This window comes from Protomyces lactucae-debilis (genome assembly GCF_002105105.1).
Source record: "Protomyces lactucae-debilis strain 12-1054 chromosome Unknown BCR37scaffold_1, whole genome shotgun sequence".
Classification (NCBI taxonomy): Eukaryota; Fungi; Ascomycota; class Taphrinomycetes; order Taphrinales; family Protomycetaceae; genus Protomyces; species Protomyces lactucae-debilis.
The window spans coordinates 436,747-449,623 of NW_024467993.1; the positions used below are offsets into that span (position 1 = coordinate 436,747).

General features: G+C 50.4%; 10 protein-coding genes across 10 annotated transcripts; 5 read left to right on the forward strand and 5 right to left on the reverse strand.

Annotated features, from left to right (window-relative positions):
• Nucleotides 1–52: 52 nt before the first annotated feature.
• On the reverse strand, nt 53–1,276 carry BCR37DRAFT_375672 (uncharacterized protein). Its single transcript, XM_040868429.1, has 2 exons — nt 1,042–1,276; nt 53–997 (listed from the first exon to the last, which is right to left on the reverse strand). Exons 1-2 carry the CDS (start codon nt 1,179–1,181, stop codon nt 163–165), a joined length of 975 nt encoding a protein of 324 aa, XP_040728275.1. The 5' UTR covers nt 1,182–1,276; the 3' UTR covers nt 53–162.
• Nucleotides 1,135–2,474, forward strand: BCR37DRAFT_375673 (carbon-nitrogen hydrolase). The gene has a single exon (XM_040868430.1). It carries the CDS (start codon nt 1,578–1,580, stop codon nt 2,409–2,411), a length of 834 nt encoding a protein of 277 aa, XP_040728276.1. The 5' UTR covers nt 1,135–1,577; the 3' UTR covers nt 2,412–2,474.
• Nucleotides 2,475–2,486: 12 nt separating this feature from the next.
• On the reverse strand, nt 2,487–3,781 carry BCR37DRAFT_9831 (actin cortical patch SUR7/pH-response regulator pali). The gene is made up of 3 exons (XM_040872559.1): nt 3,259–3,781; nt 2,800–3,211; nt 2,487–2,756 (listed from the first exon to the last, which is right to left on the reverse strand). The coding sequence occupies exons 1-3, from the start codon at nt 3,469–3,471 to the stop codon at nt 2,563–2,565; spliced, it is 819 nt and encodes a 272-aa protein (XP_040728277.1). The 5' UTR covers nt 3,472–3,781; the 3' UTR covers nt 2,487–2,562.
• BCR37DRAFT_375676 (inositol polyphosphate phosphatase) lies at nt 3,604–6,243 on the forward strand. The gene has a single exon (XM_040868431.1). It carries the CDS (start codon nt 4,092–4,094, stop codon nt 5,994–5,996), a length of 1,905 nt encoding a protein of 634 aa, XP_040728278.1. The 5' UTR covers nt 3,604–4,091; the 3' UTR covers nt 5,997–6,243.
• On the forward strand, nt 6,227–8,511 carry BCR37DRAFT_9657 (Pescadillo N-terminus-domain-containing protein). The gene is made up of 2 exons (XM_040872548.1): nt 6,227–6,339; nt 6,382–8,511. The coding sequence occupies exons 1-2, from the start codon at nt 6,266–6,268 to the stop codon at nt 8,078–8,080; spliced, it is 1,773 nt and encodes a 590-aa protein (XP_040728279.1). The 5' UTR covers nt 6,227–6,265; the 3' UTR covers nt 8,081–8,511.
• BCR37DRAFT_342569 (uncharacterized protein) lies at nt 8,145–8,653 on the reverse strand (the record flags this gene model as incomplete). Its single annotated transcript, XM_040867437.1, has 3 exons — nt 8,145–8,327; nt 8,366–8,486; nt 8,529–8,653. 3 exons carry the CDS (start codon nt 8,651–8,653, stop codon nt 8,145–8,147), a joined length of 429 nt encoding a protein of 142 aa, XP_040728280.1.
• A 98-nt stretch (nt 8,654–8,751) lies between these two features.
• BCR37DRAFT_375680 (uncharacterized protein) lies at nt 8,752–10,030 on the forward strand. The gene has a single exon (XM_040868432.1). The coding sequence runs from the start codon at nt 9,166–9,168 to the stop codon at nt 9,955–9,957; it is 792 nt and encodes a 263-aa protein (XP_040728281.1). The 5' UTR covers nt 8,752–9,165; the 3' UTR covers nt 9,958–10,030.
• On the reverse strand, nt 9,978–10,821 carry BCR37DRAFT_342801 (uncharacterized protein; the record flags this gene model as incomplete). The annotated part of the gene is made up of 3 exons (XM_040867454.1): nt 9,978–10,472; nt 10,516–10,662; nt 10,708–10,821. 3 exons carry the CDS (start codon nt 10,819–10,821, stop codon nt 9,978–9,980), a joined length of 756 nt encoding a protein of 251 aa, XP_040728282.1.
• Nucleotides 10,822–11,206: 385 nt separating this feature from the next.
• Nucleotides 11,207–11,914, reverse strand: BCR37DRAFT_332358 (uncharacterized protein; the record flags this gene model as incomplete). The annotated part of the gene is made up of 1 exon (XM_040867060.1): nt 11,207–11,914. A coding segment is annotated over one exon (708 nt), but the record flags the coding sequence as incomplete, so codon positions are not given.
• Nucleotides 11,915–12,040: 126 nt separating this feature from the next.
• On the forward strand, nt 12,041–12,820 carry BCR37DRAFT_375683 (pyridoxamine 5'-phosphate oxidase-domain-containing protein). Its single transcript, XM_040868433.1, has one exon. It carries the CDS (start codon nt 12,159–12,161, stop codon nt 12,765–12,767), a length of 609 nt encoding a protein of 202 aa, XP_040728284.1. The 5' UTR covers nt 12,041–12,158; the 3' UTR covers nt 12,768–12,820.
• Nucleotides 12,821–12,877: the final 57 nt, after the last annotated feature.

The following is a 12,877-nucleotide window of genomic DNA, read 5'->3' on the forward strand; positions in this document are numbered from 1 at the left end:
AAGTCTCTGTCTAGTTCACATTGCATTCACATCTCCTTTCAGTATTGCTCGACACCGCGTAAGAAATGAAGAAATCATAGAAAATGCTCTCAAACTACTGAATTGCTCCACGAAATAACGGACAGTGAGGATTCGCTGAACACATCGTAAGGTTGACTGCATTCATCCACTTCGATGCAGAAGTCTGAAAGGAAATGTCAAGATCGTCCAGCAACGATAAAACAGTCGCATAGGAAACGTCATAATGCTCTCAAATGCTGACCCCGGCGTGTTATGTGTCGGCAAATCAAGATTACGGCGCTCAAGGCGATCCAAGCGCGCCCCAAGCTCTTGCAACTGAGCACGTAAAAGTTTCTTCTCTTGGTGGTTCTGTCGTTCGAAATGTCGCACGGCCGACTTGACAGCGTCTAGCTGCCCACTATCATCGCTAGCGTGAGTAACGATACCTGACACATTCTTCCTCATGCTGCTGTCGTCACTCGATACTTTTTGCTGCAAAAGAGAAAAATCTTGCAAGAGATCGTCGAACTTGTGTGCTAGAGCATCGTACTTGCTCGGGGGTACATCTTGCAGTTCTTCGTGTAGATGATCAGACCTTGAGCTCAAGAACTCGTGGGCGATCTTTATAGGCCTGATTTCCGCTGCAAGGACAAATATCGTAATATTGAAGTTGCTGATCAGACCGTTTGTTGGCCTCCCCATGATAGTGCGTACATAATGCAAAAGACACGCGCCGAGGATCGGTCCTACGATAAGACCGAAGAAGGCGTGCAGCTCATTCGCCCTCTGCTTTCGCAATGCCGATGCCTGGCTCTCTGATAGATTCGCTGTATCTATAGATTTGTAGCGCCTTCTTGAGTGCTTGTAGTAGTCCGCTGGCACCGTGACACAGTTGTGCAAATATATTGCGACCAGAAGTAGAAGTGTCAGGTCAGTCAAGTCGGATCCAACGATAAGAGATGCTAATACTGGCAACAGAGCAACTGCAGTTGGTGCACTGACGTTAGGAGGTATGTCAAAGGAACTCAGAGCCCAACATACTAGTGAAAATGGGAGATGGTCTCGGCTACGTCGCTGCCGCCCTTTGCAGCGCCTTCCAGGCCCGCACCGACTCCTTGTACGCTCGCCTGCACACTATCTGTGCTTTGCCCCGAGTCGCGACGGGCTCTCTCTTTAGCCATGGTTGTCCGTGATTCAAATGAGATCTTGACGAATAGTTGTGCGTCGATAGAACGCGCGCACTGACGTCGTCGCGAGACACAAGGACAGAACTAAATGACGGAGCCGGCCCGACCGTCTCAACCGGTAGCGTGGCATCAACAACAAAACCTCGCATACTATAGCTCAGCAAACGTCGAAACAAGACCAATCTTTGCAACTCCAGCTTGACTAACACTCTGTCTGTCATTGACTGCTACTTACAAGAGAACCCAAGCAGTCGAATGCAAAACATCCTTTCTACTCAATCTAGTGCTCTTCCAAGAGAATTCTTTGTATGATCGCTAGACTGAGTTGTGCTTTGCAAAATTGGTGAAGACTTTATAAGCTTTGTTTGCAATTGCGAATCACCCAGCTCGATGCGAATCGCGGTTCTGCAATATACACCACGACTGGGCGACATTCAGCGCAACAAAGCAACATGTTACGGTCTGCTTCGCTCTCTTATACGTGAAAAGGCTCAGGTTGATCTTGTGATCATGCCTGAGCTGGCTCTGTCGGGTTACAATCATTCTTCGCGGCAGGCTATTGAGCCGTATCTTGAGATAAGTGGCGAAGGATCCAGCTTCGAATTCGCAGCAGACCTCAGCCGCACGTTATCCGCCAGCGTCGTAATCGGATACCCAGAGCGTTCTGGTGATAAATGCTATAATTCGGCTATGATTGTCAACAGCAAGTACCAGGACGGTCTCCTGAGCAACTATCGCAAGAAGCACTTATTCAGCACAGATGAAAGTTGGGCGCACGAAGGACCAAGTTTCTGTTCTATTGCTCTACCGTTTCGCAGAGCAGGTGCTCTACAGACGGTGACAGCCGCTGTGGGCATCTGTATGGATCTCAATCCTCACCAATTTCTCGCGCCATGGGATGCTTACGAATTTGGACATCATGTCATTGAATCAAAGGCTACATTGGTACTGGTACCGATGGCTTGGCTCAAATCAAGCGACGACCAAGATCCTCTGAGCACGATGAAGTACTGGCTCAGGAGATTGGGTCCTGCCTGGGCCGAAAGAACCAATCTTGTATTCGTTGCCGCAAACTTTACTGGTTCGGAAGGGACTGCCGAGTATGCTGGCAATTCATGTGTCGTAGCACAAATTGGCGGGCTATTGACGATACTCGGAAAGCTTGATAGAGAAGATGGCCTCATTGATGTGAAGCTTGGACGATTTGGTATCAATTTTGAATGACAAGCATCGTCAGCTTAGTTCATAGACAAGATTCTTGGTAGATAAGTACTAAGGCTTGGGAACCTTCATTCGCAAATCCGAATATCAAATGCAAGGATCATTCATCTGGACTGCGTTGACCAATAAATACGTGAGGTAACCGTATCTTCTGTCAGTTTACCATGCGGCTACTGCTAGTTGACGAGCGCGGTGCTGACTTATCTCTGTATTCGCGAGTCCGACGTGTTTCTGGTTTGCAACAGCATAGTGTGAAAAGAACAAAGATGAAAGCAACCAGAGAAAATCCCGCTGATAGCCATGCTAAGACAAACATGGGTGTACCGAGGGATGCCTTGACGTTAAGGTCTAATTTAGGTTAGCTTGTTTTCAGGGTGGGACTATGGCTGACCAGGCAGATTGTCATTGATGACCGAGGAGAAGATTGAAAAAAGAACGGTCGCAACAACTGCTTGTCCAACAGAGAAGAGAGCAGCAACGAAGGAGATGATTGTTGCAAAGAAGCTACCCCAACGCGACCGATAAGCTGGCAAGATTGCCAGGATGGCGAGGAACGAGAACACACATGCCACAATGCAGATTGGCTTTAACCAGGCATAAGCTGTCTTGACCAAGTCGAGGTCATCTTGTATATCTTGAGGGATTGTGATGACGTTTCCAACGTACAGATCGTCCTGTATTATCTGCACTGGATTGAACCAAAAGGAAGTGGATGACGGTGTACACCTTGTCGGGCTTTCAAACGAGCCATTCTTACTTGGGCCCGAACAGTAAGTCCACAGTGCTGCCTGGTAGTAGTCCATCTATCGCGTCAGTCCTTTGTCGACGATGATCATTGGAGAGAATGTACAAGGCCTAGCTGTGAAGCCACACTATTTATGATCGCCGAGAAAGGCGTCGCAGAGGCAGCAACGATGTTTCGAGTGTCGAGACGCATGTAGTAAAGGCCTCGTACGCCAGGAGAGTCTAATCCAGCAATGAGGACAATAATTTGAAAGACCATGGCGGTAGTCGCGCAGAGCAGCGGCACGGTGACAAAGATAGTCCTAGCAGCATTCCCCATGATGTTTGCTTTTCTTTGGAGAGAATTGGATGCAATGAAGGTCTTATACTTCCTGCCAAGCCTGAGAATTGCTGCGCGAGCCCGAGGCGCAGACACGGAGAAGTCGTCTCATTCAGGGCTCAATTGCAAATGTTACCAACGTCATCTGCGGCCGGCACTATATTTTTGCGATCAAGCCCAAGCTGGACTAGTCGACCGAGCGCGCACGTCTCAGCCATGCAATTGGCAGACTTGGAGCACGAGTGGAAATCAGGTCATAACATGCATCTAGATGTGCTGCACCGTTTTCTAGTGGAGCCCGTATGCCTGATCGAAACAGATCTGTAAAGGATTTTTACCAGCCGAGATTCATGACTAGATCAGACATAAACGGCAGCTTGGCAAAGCATGGCGCGAAGGCCATTTCGACAGCAAATCTGCACATTGGCCAAGCGCTAGCATCTAAAATAGCGCGCCCAGAGATTGCCGCGGGAGAACTTACCTAACCCAATCTTCTTTGCGCATGCCCGCGAAACACCCAGCGCTCGTCATCGTCTGCAAAGGCCTTTTAACTTTCGCGACTACTAACAAGCCTTAACTGGTCATTTGACGCCCGAGGTCCTTCTCAGCACTCTCTGACCATGAGCACACATCTCAACTTGTCCTCAACGACCGAGAGGTACTGTTTCGCTCAAGATGGACCTCAAGGTAGCGTGCTCGTCATTGACAGATTGTCAGGAAGCATCAGCACTGCATCCAAGACATCTATCTCCCTAAGTTCTGATGCAGCGCCTCGACGTGTCTATGGTGTGCTTGGAATCGTAGCACTGAAATTGGACCGATACGTGCTCGCTGTAACTGGTAGGAAGTCGGCAGGCAGGCTTGGTCGCGATGACATATTTGCGGTGACTCAAGTTGAACTCCTGCCCCTCAGATTCAAACGCACATCAAGCGTCAAGGACGAGGAAGAGCTCGAGTACATCGCGCTTCTCAAGGCACATATCAAGACCGGACCGTTCTACTACTCGCATACACTGGATCTGACCAATTCGATTCAAAGGATCGCTAATAGCGACAACAGCAAACCACTGTGGCTTCGTGCAGACGAGCGTTTCTTCTGGAACCGTTTCGCTCAGGCTCCATTGATGGACTTGCGCAACAAAACAAATAATCAAGATTTGGACTCCTTCATCATCCCAATCATTTACGGATTCTTGGAGATTAAGCAGACAAGCATCAAAGGCAAACGTTTGACTTTCGCACTCATTTCCCGGAGAAGTCGTCATCGAGCAGGCACGCGCTACTTCACTAGGGGTATTGATGCAGACGGACACGTATCGAATTTCAACGAGACCGAGCAATTGATCCTCCTGGACCCAAAAAGTGAATCGTCTGTGGTGGATGGACATGTCAAGCTATCTTACGTTCAGACACGAGGCAGTGTTCCAGCATATTGGGCTGAGATCAATGATCTCAAATACAAACCCAGAATGCGTGTCTTTGGCCTGAATGATGCGGTGGACGCCGCTCAGAAGCATTTTGAAGAGCAACTTGAAGTATATGGAGAGCAATTTTGCGTCAACCTCGTAAATCAGAAGGGCCATGAGTTGCCAGTGAAGGTTGCCTATGAAGATGTGGTGCGGAAGCTTGGCAATCGCGATGTTCATTACATCTACTTTGACTTCCACCATGAGTGCAAAGGCATGCGATGGGACCGTGTCCAGCTCTTGATTGACCAGTTGGAGAGTGACCTCATCAAGCAAGGCTATTGTCACATCGAAATGAACGGCAAGCAGATTATCACTTTGCAGAGACAAGCATCTGTTGTGCGCACAAATTGCATGGACTGCCTTGATCGGACGAACGTCGTGCAAAGTGCTCTGGCCCGATGGATGTTGACGAGACAGCTTCGTTCGCTTGGCGTGCTGGGTCCAATGGAGAATGTCAGCCAATTTGGGGAATTTGAGTCCAGCTTTCGCAACATGTGGGCGGATAATGCCAACGTCGTCAGTCAATCATACTCTGGCACAGGAGCCCTCAAGACAGACTTTACCAGAACAGGTAAGCGCAGCAAAGAAGGGGCAGCGAAAGATGGTTGGAATTCCATCGTTCGTTATATCTTGAACAACTACGCCGATGGTCCGCGACAAGATGCCTATGATCTTTTCTTGGGGAACTACCGAGCAGCAGACTCGCACGACACCCCTTTTGGTGACTTCAGGCCAGTCTTTGTCCAATCTGTTCCATACATTGCTTGGTCTGCATTTCTCATGATTGTGGCTGCGATTGTCCTGCCTAGGTCGCCGAACGCGTGGGGCTCGATGAAGCTCTTCGTCCTCTTCTGGGTTGCAGTTCTCGCTTGGACGCTCCACTATCTCTTTGCTCACGGGTTGTGGTATGTCAACTGGCCGAAGCTCAAGACGCCCGACTTCGTCTTTTCGGAGCCCGGCAGCGATGGCATCAATTCTCGAGTGGCGCGTCTGCGTTCAGTCAAGAGCACATCCCGACTGTCTGAACTCGAGGCTGGCAAGGCGCACAAGGCTTAGCTTAATGTTGTCGCCGGTTCTTAGATGCTCTCAGCCAGCCGCTAGCCATAGATAGTTGCGTCAACAAGCTGTCGTATGGCTAGGTACGCCATTGAAAAAAGCATACTCCCGCTGATGTCAATGTATAAGTAGAGCTGCCACCTGAACTCGAGGGACATTTCGCTCCCACGGTGCTTTGACAAAAAAAATTGGCTGCTTGCGAGTGCGCTCAGAATATTCAAGAGCTAGGACACCTTACCTGCATCCACGACTAGCGCATCAAAGACAAGATGGCCAAGATTAAAAGGAAAGGAGAGTCTGGCGCTGCCAAGAACTTCATCTCGCGCAATATGGCATTGAAAAAGTAAAGCACTCGGCATATCGGTCCACACACTAACGAATGTAGATTACAAGTGACCTTGGCCGATTTTCGAAGACTGTGCATCTTGAAAGGTATTTACCCACGGGAGCCAAGGCACAAGAAACGCGCCAACAAGGGAAGTACGGCGCCGACCACATTCTACTACACAAAGGATATCTCGTATCTGCTGCACGAGCCAGTCTTGAACAAATTCCGAGAGCACAAAATCTTTGCGCGCAAGTTATCTAAAGCCATCGGGAAACAACAGTATGGTACGGCAAAGCGTCTGGAGCAGTCGAAACCCACCTACACCCTTGATCACATCATCAAGGAGAGATATCCGACGTTCATCGACGCATTGCGAGATTTGGACGATGGGCTGTCGATGCTGTTTCTCTTTGCCTCTATGCCGAGCTCGGATCAGGTCAATGCAACAGTGATTGAGAACTGTGACCGTCTCTGTCGCGAGTTTGAGGCATATGTTGTTCGCGCAAAGGCTTTGCGCAAGGTCTTCCTGTCCATCAAAGGAATCTACTATCAGGCAGAAATCAAGGGCCAGGACATAACCTGGCTCGTACCATTCAAGTTCAGCCAGCACGTCCCGACCGACGTTGACTTCCGCATCATGCTCACATTCTTGGAATTCTATCAAACTTTTGTTGGCTTTGTCAATTATCGACTGTTCACGGAGCTCGGTCTGGTTTATCCTCCACGTCTCAATATGGACAAGGAGAACAGCGCAGGTGGTTTAGCAGCGCTCGAGCTGGAGCAAATTGGTCTTGCCTCTCAAGACGATGCTACATCACCTGCACCGAAAGTCGCTGGCGATCGCTTGACGACGCTTAACATCAAATCTATCGCAAGCAAACAAGCGGCAGACACGGAGCCTATGGATGGTGTTATGAACGACGCGCGTGACTTGGCAAACGTCAATGATGCCGATATTGATGATTTTGCAGCAACGACAGGGGTCACATCGGACTTGCCCAATGCCCAGCCTACACTCAGTGCGTCGACCAATCTATTCTCAGATTTCACATTCTTTTTGGCCCGTGAGGTGCCTCGTTACTCTCTCGAATTCGTCATCAAGGCGTTTGGCGGGAAAGTCGCTTGGGACCCAATTCTTGGCGCTGGTTCGCCACTCCAGGAAGCAGATAGCACCATCACACATCACGTCTGCGATCGACCGAAGCAGGAACGCAAATATCAAGGCAGGAGTTATGTCCAGCCGCAATGGATCTACGATTGCATCAACCGCGCTCAACTGCAAAGCGTGGACGCTTACAGCCCAGGAGCTGTTCTTCCGCCTCACTTGAGTCCGTTCGCCAAGCTGGATGAAAAGGCTTACAACCCCGAAGAAGCTCTCGACGAGAACGCCCTGGCCGACGAGGAGACGTTGGAGGACGATCCTGATGCAGACCAAGAAGAAACGCCAGAAGTTGCCGAGCTGGACGCTGTGGACGCCCAACGCGAGCTCGAAGCAGAAGCCGCTGGTGTCAGCTACTCAGATTTCAACAAGACGAATCCACCAAAGACGACGAAGAAGGCCGCTTTAACACCTGCCGAAAAGAGCGATCTGGAGGGTAAGGAATTGGCTCGTATGATGATGTCGAACAAGCAAAAGAAGCTATATGCCAAGATGAAGTATTCCAACGAAAAGAAGGAGCAAGAGGTCAACACATTGCGAAGGAAACGACAGGACATTGCTCGTGAGGCCCGGTCAAAGAAACCTAAGCAAGCTTGAAATTTTTGGGTATGCACACATAGCACCCGTCAGGACAATGTAGCAAGCCTAGTTCACCTCATTTCTAAAATAGCATGTACAGGTCCTCCTTGCTCTCTTCCGGGTCCGTGGCAAAGCCAAGTGAGTGTAGCGTTTTCCGCTTGCCCTTTTCGATCTGCTGTCTGCTCTTGAGTTGCACTTTCAAGCGGCTCTCGGCTTCGTCCCTGGATATCCTTATTTGTTTGATGTTATCCTCTTCGTCAATGTCCTTGCGTTAGTGTGGCAATGTATTCAGGCGTCGCGTACAATCTCGCCCATAAGTACGACATTCTCGCCGCGGACAAGATAGACGCCCTTTGGGATATCCGCGAAGCAGTCCTCTACGTAAATTCGTTCAAAGGAATCTTGTAACACCAAGTTACCATATCTGAGAGCGTCAGTAGCGCTACTGAAGAGGTCGTTTGCTTACTGGTCAAATGAGCGCAAGATGCCGAAGAGCTTAGTATTGTCGCGCAGAACAAGGACCATCTTCTTATCAACAGAGTTCACAAGTGCCCCACTTGTGGTGAAGAGGGAATTCTGCAGCGGATCCATATGTATCTTCTGCTCTGAGTGTGACGCAAAGCTTAAGCTTTTGTGTCGTTGCAGCTGCACTTCAAAATGCTTTGGCGTGGGCCATTGAATCGACACCATACATTGCCCAAGACCACACTTCAGGCCAAGGCTCTAGATGTTCGCTGCCAGGAGACATATGTCTGCGAAGGCTGCAGGCCTCAAAAATATCACTCTTGGACTCATTCCTGCCGACGGCATTGGCCTCGAAGTGATTGCTGCAAGTCACCAACGCTATCTGATTTCACATCACTAACTCGCTCCAGTCTACTAGAAATGTGCTTGCTGCTCTGCCAAAGTCTGACGGCGTAACATTCAGCTTCATCGACCTTGACGCTGGCTGGGACCATTTCCAGAAGACAGGAACAGCTTTGCCAGAGGAGACACTGCAGAGACTCAGGTCGGAGTGTGATGGAGCATTGTTTGGTGCAGTCAGTTCGCCCTCAACAAAGGTCGAAGGCTACAGTTCTCCAATCGTTGCCTTACGCAAGAAGATGGACTTGTACGCCAATGTGCGACCTGTCAAGAGCATCAAGGGCGGCCGAGCAGTCGACCTTGTCATTATTCGGGAAAACACGGAGTGTCTGTATGTCAAGGAAGAGAAGTTGACCGTGACCACCGAAGGATCCCGCGTGGCAGAGGCCATTCGACGCATCTCTGAGAAGGCCTCAACCCGTATCGGCAAGATGGCCTTTGAAATCGCCTTGCAACGTCAAGCTATTCGAGAAGCGAATGCAGGCTCGTCCATTCACACCTCTCCTAAAGTGACGATCACGCACAAATCGAATGTCCTCAGCATTACGGACGGGCTTTTCCGCGAGTCTGTGAAGGCAGCCAAGGCTGCAGACGCAGCACGTTATCGCTCGGTTGAGACTGATGAGCAAATTGTCGACTCTATGGTGTACCGCCTCTTCCGGGAGCCACAGTGCTTCGATGTCGTCGTGGCGCCCAATTTGTATGGCGATATTCTCAGTGATGGTGCTGCTGCGCTTGTAGGATCTCTCGGCCTGGTGCCCTCAGCCAACGTCGGAGACAACTTTGTTATGGGAGAGCCTGTTCACGGCTCTGCGCCAGACATCGCTGGAAAGGGCATTGCCAATCCCGTGGCAGCCATTCGTTCTGCAGCATTGATGCTCGAGCACATGGGATTCTCGGCTCCAGCTGCTCGCATCTATGCAGCCGTTGATTCTGTTTTGCAAGATTCTTCATTACTGACGCCAGATCTTGGAGGCAAAGGCACAACACGGGGCATTGAAGAAGCCGTTATCAAGCTCATCAATGCTTAGAGACTATCTCTTACGCTCTCTTATTCTTCCACGAGCTCGAATACTACGCAGAATAGCATTTTACCATCTCGCGTTTTGCATGTGTACCTGAATGGCTGACCTTTCCAGTACTTGAGGATGCTTAGCTTGAGATTGACATATGGCAATGCTACTGCCATGTCCTCGAAGTCGATGAAGCCGTTGCAGAAATCGCCCTCGATGCATGTCGCATTTGACAGTGAGTATTTGGCTCGGTTTGCCTTGGTGGCGAAATAGTTGCGCCGTTGCTTGCTTGGCAGCTTTTCCCCAAGCAGACTGCTTGTGTCTTCTTCAACTAATGCCATTGGTCCCTCGCCACACGCCCCATTGCTGGTCTTGAGAACTGTCATTGTCGTGATAAAAGGAGAAAATGCCCATGGCTTGTCGCAATAAAGGTCTGTTTCGAGACCTGGGTCGATCCACTTCATGGCCTTCAAGCCTAAGGACGTTCCTGGTGGAAGTGAGGATGCGATAGGCGCGTCAAAGTCGTTGCCAAACTATCTGTTAGTATGCCAAGCCTTGCAAAGAAGTTTGTCTTACCAGTACATCATCGGCATTCAAATCAGCTTTGATTTGACCTCGAATCTGGACGCTACTTGTGTTCTTGGTTTTGTTGAAGTACTCTTCCTCTGTCAAGTCTGTGTTATTGTAGCCTTTGATGCGCACAAGTATGTCTCCTTGGAATGTCTGCCGTCAGCTGTTGAACGTGCATCGAATGAGCTGCTGGCATACGTCGTTGCTGACGTGCGTTGGTTGCGATGGATCATTCACATGTGCAGGCTGCAGCTGATCGACGCTGCTTCCGATGGAGACTTTGAGAGTCAGCTTCTTGTCATGAGCGGACATGACGAGGAGATGATGTTTGGCAGAAGAGATGGGTCTTGATCGAGTGGTCCTTTGTGACGTCAAAAAGTTCATTCACATGTGACGAAGGATTCCAGGGGCAAGCAGCACGGGGGATGCTGCTTATTTTCTACGGAGCGATATTTATCCTCGGGCGTGCTCTGGGCCTGGACGGAATCATAGACGGCATTGGCTCGGCGGCTTCTGTGGTTGCTTGCTGGTCTGTACTTGCCACGTCTGTTACATGCGAAGGGGGAGATGCCGTAGCTTGTCGATGCACATCTAAGCCGGCAGCGGGATCAGCCGCTGAGAAGGTAGGGGCGTCACCTGAGCCTTCCTTTACAAGAGATTCGCCTCCCGTCAACAAGACCTTTGCTTGTGCACCCATCTCCGTGTCCTTGGCTTTGGCCTTGAGCCGATGCGGTTTGAAACGAGCACTCTCCTTGACAAGGTCGCGCAGAACGGGCGCCGATGAATATGTCGTTTGTATCGATGTAGTACTCTCTGCCCCTGCCACTGGTCCTGATGCACTCTGCTGCACCAAGCGCCCTGGCCGGATTGGCCCGCCTATATTCTCCCCGGCCTCCAGCTTCGGCGGCTTTTCGGCGTCGCTTCTCCGATGATGCGAGGAGAGCAGTGGTGGAGGAGTTCCTTCTGGCATGGGTATAGCGGCCACTGATGAAGTTGTTGATGAATCGGATGCATCTGCATCGTCTACCTCCTTGTAAGGCATGCCCGGTGGTGGCACTCCGTACGGATTGAAGACAGCATCATAATAGACTGACCGCGTTGGATCCTTCGGCAGTCTGGATTGACGCTTGAGCTGGACTTGCTCGCGTCTCTGCTGTTGCTCACTTGTCACAATCACGCCAGCACGCTTGTCATCCGTTTGTAGGCGTTTGATGCGCTGCAAGTCGCGTTCGAGCGTTACAAGCAAGCGCTTGTCGGTAGCGTTGATCCGTCCTTGCTTTTCGAGAGCCTGAAGCTCAGCAATCTGCGCCTGTACTTGATCCGGGCGGCGATGCTGTAGCTTTGCGTTACGTGCATTAGCCTTTTCAGCTCTACTTTTGTTGAGTTGATTCTTCTTGTTTTCCTTGTGGAACTTGAGTGCGGGATGACTACCGAGCGACTTGTCTTTCGGCATGAGAACTGGTATCTGGGCGGGGCATGGCCTGCTACCAGATCTGGTTGTGCGTTGAGTTGCGGTTTGTCGTTGTCTGCTAGAACTACACACAATTTCAAATATCCAACTGAGTAAGAAGACTCTCTCCTTTCATCCTGCCAGCGCCTCGCCGCTTTCCCTTCTCTTCCCCGCGTCCTTTGACCAGAGGTATACAGCAATGTTCTTCTTCTCCCTCCTGCTTGCCCTGCTTGCCTTGGCCTGTGACGCCACTGCGGCTCGCCAGACGATGGAGGAAGCTGCCATCGATGCGCGCAAGATGATTGCTCATGAGACTGTCGGCTCCTTGATGTCAGTCTTTCAGCCTGGGGTACCACCGGATGAGGCGCTTGTAGGGGCGCCCATTGGCATCATGGAGTACTTTGCAGACTGCTCAGACGATGGCACGCCGACACTGCTTATGCTGGACATTGCACCTAACACGCGGAATTGGAAAGCCGGCTCGAACCTTACTCTGACACTACGAGATCACGCTTGGAGCAATCCTTTACAGCACGGTCGCATGTACATCATTGGCGAGCCTGTTGCGGTTGATCGACACGAGGCGAAGAGAATTGAGCGATGCTTTTTGAGACAACATCCAGACAGCGCTTTGGTCGCGCCAGGTCGAGATGTACACAGCTCGGCTTGGTATCAATTTGAACCAAGAAGCATCTACTACTTCGGCGGCTTCGGAAGTGTCTCGTGGATTGGTTTCATTCCGCTAGATTTGTACAAGAGCGCTGGCCGGAACCAGATCTCTGAGGATTCATATAAGATACAGTTGTAGGGGACATTTGTGCATGGTGTGCATGCTGCAGAATCGTGATTGACGTGCATGAGTCGAGCCCTGGATGTGTTTGGTTGCCCGAGACGTTCGTTGCGCATCAATTATTATAG